This window comes from Dipodomys ordii, unplaced genomic scaffold (genome assembly GCF_000151885.1).
Source record: "Dipodomys ordii isolate 6190 unplaced genomic scaffold, Dord_2.0 Scaffold22, whole genome shotgun sequence".
NCBI lineage: Eukaryota > Metazoa > Chordata > Mammalia > Rodentia > Heteromyidae > Dipodomys > Dipodomys ordii.
This window is the reverse complement of record NW_012267238.1, coordinates 12193804-12200995: the sequence shown is the minus strand read 5'-3', so window position 1 is coordinate 12200995 and position 7192 is coordinate 12193804. Positions and strand designations below refer to the sequence as shown.

The 7192-nt window shown below is 36.5% G+C and overlaps 1 protein-coding gene across 7 annotated transcripts in view; it reads left to right on the top strand.

Annotated features, from left to right (window-relative positions):
- Nucleotides 1–7192, top strand: part of Dlg2 (discs, large homolog 2 (Drosophila)) — a 1447312-nt gene that overhangs the window by 1111414 nt on the left and 328706 nt on the right. For all 7 annotated transcript variants that reach the window (XM_013013991.1, XM_013013986.1, XM_013013988.1 and 4 more), the window contains one exon: nucleotides 1241–1343. In XM_013013991.1, coding sequence (XP_012869445.1) covers nucleotides 1241–1343 — 103 coding nt within the window. The remainder of the gene's footprint in view (nucleotides 1–1240; nucleotides 1344–7192) is intronic.

Here is a 7192-nt window from a genome sequence, read left to right as displayed (position 1 = left end):
CCATTGCAACAATGAGATGTACATGTCATTATGTCGAAAAATGAAATTTACAACTTTGGTGCGAGGGGGGTGGGTGGGAGGGCGGGGGGAGGATGGGAAGGGATGGGAAGGGGAAACAAAGGAGAAGGCTACAATGCTCGATAAGAGATGTACTCATTATCTCTCCCATGTAACTGTAACCCTTCTGTGCAGTATTTTCACAATAAAAATTAAAAAGGGGTTAGTTACAAAAGGCAAAATAAGATGACACTATACATAGCCCATTCTTTTGTTCTTCTATCATGGTCTATTATAGCATCCTGCCCCACAAATACAAGGAAACAGAGTTAGACACCATGTATATAACTATAATTCTTTATATTTAGAGAACTGACTCATTTTGTGTTCACTTCAGGCAGAAAGTATCTTGGGACATACTTGTTTTCCCTGCGCCTCACCTACCATCCCCCTTCTAGAGCTGTCACAGAACCCTTGGCAATTTGATATTTTGTTGACTTAGACTGAACTGATTTAAGAAAGATTCTGAGCTTTTGCTTCTCACTAAATTTGACTGAAAAGATAATTTGATACCCTGGCAACATTTAGGGCTCGGTTTTTTGTTTTGTTTTTGGGTTGTTTTTTTTTTAGATGTTTTCTCTTTCAGCATAGGCCTGAAAAATAGGAGTTAGCAAGAGCAGACTAAACTCTAGGCACTCTTGATTTCATTTTGTCAGAAGTTATTATGGAATTGCATATGAGAAATGGGGCAGTCAAGTTTATTTTGGAACAGAGCTCAGGGCTGTCTCACCAAGCTCAGTATGACAGGACTAGGCAGTCGCCCAAAGAGAGATTTGGCAGCCCGCCAGCCCCATTCCATCACTCTCTCCAGAACTTCATCTGTGTGTATTAATCTGTCGGCACATACTTCTCTAAGTACGTTGCATGCATTTCTTTTCATTATTCTGTTTCCCCTCTCATTTTGAAGACTCACCTCTACCCCCAGAAATCTAAGAAACTCACGATGTCCTGGTAACTGTACATACTACGTCCTAGTGAACATAGCCAAAACTGTTTCCAATCCAGTGAGACCAGGCCAGAAGCACCACGAGATAACATTACATCCCTTTGCAAGACCATAAACTTGCTAAGAAATACATATGTAGGGTTTTGAGACATATAACACAATTTTAGAGAGTTTAAAGAATGTCTTAACCAAAATGTAGATACTGTGCTTAAAGTTCTCGAATGTCTTCTCTTTCAGGTAAATGGCATTGATCTTCGTGGAGCATCTCATGAGCAGGCAGCTGCTGCACTAAAAGGAGCTGGACAGACAGTGACGATCATAGCACAATATCAACCTGAAGGTCAGTCAGCCCTCAAAATCACAATCATATGTCTCTTTGTGAATGTGTATCAACATTACTGCTTGCCTTTGTTAACCACAGTTACCATCAATAATAGTGGTTTTAACATACCTCCAGTGAAAAAACGTAATGTTTCTTATCCAAGGAAAATCTTCCAGAAAAAAAGATCAAGCAGTCAGAAAGCATAAGAAAATTTATTTCATTTATATTCTTATTTATATTCTTATATTCATATTTTTATTGCCCATTGACTTGATAAACACAATTGACTTAGGGAAGCAAGGTGTCGAAATTTCTTTTACAGAAAGAGCCCATGATAATTAGACCATATTCTTTCCCCATGGCATTAACTTAATTCTCATTAGCACTAACAGAGCTTTAGATGACTTCCCCACTCTCACCCATTCTCTTCTATATTATTCCATGCTTGGAATAAATGACCATATCCTTGAGCTGGGTAAAATGGCATTGTCATCAGTTGGATGGTGAGATGTTCTAAACTGGATGGGCTGTATACTACTCTGATTTATTTAAATAGCTTTCTGTGATCAGAATGAGGCTCAGGGATACAATTGGAATGTTACCTTAGTGTTGGTGATTTCTTAGCAAATTTGTACAGAGAGAACTCACTGTCTAATGAATCAGAATTAGGCATAATTGTGGGCTACATTTAGTGCAAAAAAAAAGAAGGAGATGGCTTCTGTGTTCAAGAAGTATAGTTAATTGCTTTGTACACATGGCTAGCACAGAGGATTAGTGACCGGTTGAACGTAGTGCAAGATGTCATCAAGGAAGAACCTCTGTGCTTATGAAGGAGCTCCTTGGATATTATTTGGAATCTCAAAGTTTGTGTCTTGCCTGTGATAGCTTCTATGGTTAATGGTGGCCAAACACATGTTCTACGTAAGGCTAAAGCAAACACTTTCTTCCATGTGTATTTTGATATGTTACCTTCATTTGTATCTAACTTTATAACTGGATATTCCAAGTACATTATATAGACTGTTTTTTATAAATGTTTTGTTCTATTGGCCTAGGCCAGATGTGGCCAGAAGCTGGTGAAGAAGGGATTTGGAGTTGCCAAAAAAACACATGGTCAAAACACCCAGGAACATGTTCTTCCCAGACACTTTTGGGATCCCTTTTCACTTCTTACATATTAATCCTTTTTCTAATAGGAGTAAATGGACCCAAAATATCTGTAGAAAATCATGAAAAAATCTGAATTGGTACAATTTGATTAACAAGTCCATTTTCTCTTTTCTTCTCAAACTGTATATTTGACCATCCCCTGATACATGACAAAAATGCCTGACTGGTTTCCTACTTCTGAAAATTTCACTCAGACAGTTCTACAGACTGATAAGACAAGACCACAGCTACATCAATTGGAAGCTTTTTTTTTTATTCAGGTAAGGGGTAGGTTTATCAGTAGACCTGCTGGGACCAGGCAAGGTTGGCACTCCACGTGGCTGGGAAAGGCCTAGGAAAGAGAGAGAGCTGGGAAAGAGAGAGAGGAAAGAGAGAGAAAAGAGCTTGAGAAGAGCTAGACAAGAGCAGAGAGAGAGCTAGAAAAGAGCAGAGAGAAAAGAGAAGGGAGCTGGGAAAGAGAAGAGGAGGAAAAATCTGAGAGCTAGAAAAGAGCAGAGAGAGAATTGGAAGCTTTTGTTAGTGACCAAAGTGTTTACATTCCATGAATAGAATGACTCACTCTTTAGAGGTTATACTAAAAGGTAATGACTTCTATTATCTTCTACAATATCATCTTCATATTTCCAATGAAACTTTCTTATAGCTTGGTTTTCTTAAAGCACTGGACTTTATTTGGATAATTTGTTCTCCTTTAGCAAGATGCCTGTTTAAAGCTTGTTTTATAAATCATATACATAGACTTATAAAGTCTTCTAAGGAAACCTACAAATAAGAAATTTCTTTTGAATTGCCATAGTACAGATTGGATTCATAAAATGATTTCCCATTTTGATAATCTAACAATGTTCTAATTTGTTACAGCATTAAATCGGTTGGAAATGTAGTAGAGGCAACAAAAAGCAATCAGTTTTATTCTCCTTTTGCAAACTTTATGTGTAAGCATCTATAATTGAACTGTTGTTTGGAATAGAAAACTGATTGGATTGTTGTTTCGGTCATTTAGGATATTTAAATTGTACAACACCTTTAGGAAATAGAAAGCAATTTGCTTTTAAAAATAACAGGGACTGAAGAATGTGCTATGAGATTCCATTAGAAAATTTCCCCAGTTACTTTCTATTTGCACTAATATTATGACCTTTCTAACCTTAAGACAATGCTAAAAGAAGACTTAATTGACATTATTATTTTGATGTGATCACAAACTAGGCTTCTAGGAAATATGTTTTTAGTCATATCCAAATGCTTTATTGGGAATTCAAAATGAATTGCTCCATATTACTAGATATTTTTAATCTTATTAAAATACGCATATATGTTTAATAAAGATCCATTCCAATGACATATAACCAACATTTGTATTAATTGCACTTAATTGCACTATCTCTAAGAGTTCTAAAATGTCAGAGAAAGGAGAAACCTTCAAGGACCATGACAGTGCATTGGTAATGTCATGGAAATAGTGGAATGGAGCCAGACCATTAAAATGGGTGAGATTTCTATTTTATTTTAATTGTTTGCTTATTTATTGTGCCAGTACTGGGGATTTTTCACTTAAGACTGGTGATCAACCACTTGTGCCACAGCTTCACTTCTGGCTTTTTGCTGGTTCATTGAAGATGAAGAGCCTCATGGAATTTTCTACCTCGATTGGCTTTGAACCATGATCCTCAGATCTCAGCCTCCTAAATAGCTAAGATGACAGAAAAGAGCTTTCAGCAGTGGCTGAAATTTCTGTTTTAGAAAAGAGGGAGAAAACTATTCTTTAAACTACAATACTATGACTTCTGCTCTCAAACATCATATTTGTGCTTTCTCCACTGGCAGAGCTCTCTGGTTTATAGCTTGTACTTTATCTAAAGAGTTGCTGAACTAATGGCTAAAAGCTTTGTCATACCTCAGTACTTGAGTTTCCACTTACAGGTAATTGAAGATCAAAGGGATTCTTTATTTTTACTTACTTGTACTTTTCATTTTTGCCTCAAAGACAGAAGAGAATTACTAAATAAGCATTCATTGAAAAATATGAAACCATTCCCAACTATGTTTTTATGATGCTTAGCACATTTTTGAAATAGTTATAAATAATTTATAATTATTATAATAAAACAATAAATCTTTCCTTTGGCAATGTTTCATTCTGCAGAGTGAGGCCAAAATTATTACACAGAATTCTGCTTAAAACGAGCATGTTCCCAGTGGTCTGAATGACTTGATCCATCATCAATCATAAGCATTGTATAATTCAAAGTAGTAGAATTCAAACTAATTTGAAAACTTTATACAAATCTTGTTCCTCTCTAGAGAATTGACTGTGACTCATTTTTACCATTTTTCAAAACTTGTGTCATGTATTTACTTTGTTAATTAACGTGTATTACATGAATAATAACATTAATAATGAGGAATGTGAACTTATTTTCTTTCTTTCCTTTGTTTTCTTTCTTTCTTTTTAAAGATCATATTTTAGGTCCTTCAGAAATAATTCCCTTAAGCACTATGGGAAGCTAATTCTTGCAAAATCTTACCTACCCATGTTCAGATAATGAACGTCTTCCAATGTTATACACACGAAGAAAAATAATACCCTGTCCTCTCCCACCCTCCTCCCCAAGTCTTTCCTTTCCTTACCTTCCCCATTCATCTCTGCACTGCTTTCAGGTATCTTTCTTAAAAAAAAGTGATCCCAACATTCCTGTGTATAAGCCCTCTGCCCTCCATTGTACATTCCAGCTGATTCCATGCCTTTGCCCCTCACCCAACTGCCTCCATCCATCCTCACTTTTCACTCTCTTCTTCTGCACACAGTTGCCTCCTGCTCCAGAACTTGGGCCCAAACTGCTTCATTTCTGTGCCTTTGCCCGCGGGGTTCCTTTCCTTGGATATCTAAGCTCACACTTTCCCCTGTCACTCCCATTCATCTTGAAGGCCCTTGACATCTTTAGTTTTCATTTTAATTTTTATGTGGATGTCTTCCTCTGAAATTCCCAGAGATGAGTTCTGACACTTGGTATGTTTCTCGTCCAAATTTGTACATTGTTTCGATCCAACGAGGTCCTAGAGAGATAGGAGTGCCCTAACTTACAGGTAGATTTGTTCAGTACAAATTTGACTATACTAATGGAGTTACTGAAGTACAGTAAAAATGTTTTAGAAGTACAACATAATAGTTTCGGTATGCAAACAAATAAATAGTAAGAGTGGATGCTTAAGAAATGTTAGCCACATGAATATTGAATGGATGGCATAGAGCTTTTCTATTAGATGCATAAGTCTTAAATAAATTCCTGAACTGGAATTTGTGTGAACCCTCAATTGGAATTGTTACGTTGACACAGTTTTTAGGTAGGTTTTGTTACAAAACCATTAGTGACATTATTAGATAACTTTCCTTTTTTCTTCATTACAGAAAATCTAAAGCTCTTGCTTTGTAACATACTACCTTTTATTCTTTAACAAGGAAGGTGAGCTCCTAAAAATATGCTCAAGATATAGACTTAATTGTTGCATGGAGATTCATTAGTTTGTTTTATGGAGTTAAGTCATGTGTTTCATTTTTTTTCATTTAAACATTATTTTCTGGCCACTTGCTATATTTCAGTGTTCCAGGAAAATGACAACACATTGATCCTAAAAAAGGCCCTCTGTAATATAAATATATCCAAAGGTAATAAGTAGCATAAAAAATAACACACAGATGATAAGAAAAATATATAGTGACCAGGGAAAGCTGGGCTACTATGGAGATATTTGAGCAAAGATCAGATTGAAATGAGGGAGTCAGGCCACACAGGCAGCTGAGGAAGAGATTCATTATTCTAGAGTTTTGCCCAAGAGTGGTTCATAAGCCAGCAGAATAGACAGATACCAAAAGAGAATTTCTTAAAAAATAAAGTCTTGAGTTTTAACCCAGGCCCCACAAAGCCATAATCTGCATTTTATCAAAGTACCCAAGAAGCACTGCTATAGTATACTTAGGAACTGTACAAGAAGTGTTATTTGTAACAATTACGTGGGACTCCCTTTAGAGCACCGGGAAGGCACGTAGGGCCCTGACACCATGTTAGATCTCTGGTTTTACTAGGAATGGGTCAGGCTTCAAACCACTAGACCTGATTGGGCTTCATTCTCTTTATTGTGGTCTCTCCTGTGGAGTCCAAGAGAAAATGAAACTTTGAACTGAATATATAACTTACTCCTGAAAAATATAGACCCTGTCTATACCTAAATTTTCTCAAAGAATATGAGTGTGTATGTCATTCAAGCAGCTTACTTGTTAAGATTTAGTTAATGTTAAGATTTAGTTGTTTCTTAATTCAGTGTATCTATGGGTCTATACATATGAATGAGCATCTATGGCCTTCTGAAATGTTTTCCCAAGGCAAATGTATGCATCTTAAATGCCCAGACAAGACATGTAAAGTCCAGCTGTGGATCTTGGTCAGAAAAATTCATCACACTAGGAAGGAATGGTTAAGATGAGTTTGAGGGATAAAAAGTATTGTGTCAGCTAGGTGCTGATGCTGGGAATAGAGAACTAGCCTTGAGCACCAAAGCTCAGGGATAGTGCCCAGCCCTGAGTTCAAGCTTCAGGACTGGCACCAAAAAGAAAGAAAGAAGGAAAGAAAGAAAGAAAGAAAGAAAGAAAGAAAGAAAGAAAGAAAGAAAGAAAGAAAGAAAGAAAGAAAGAAAGAAAG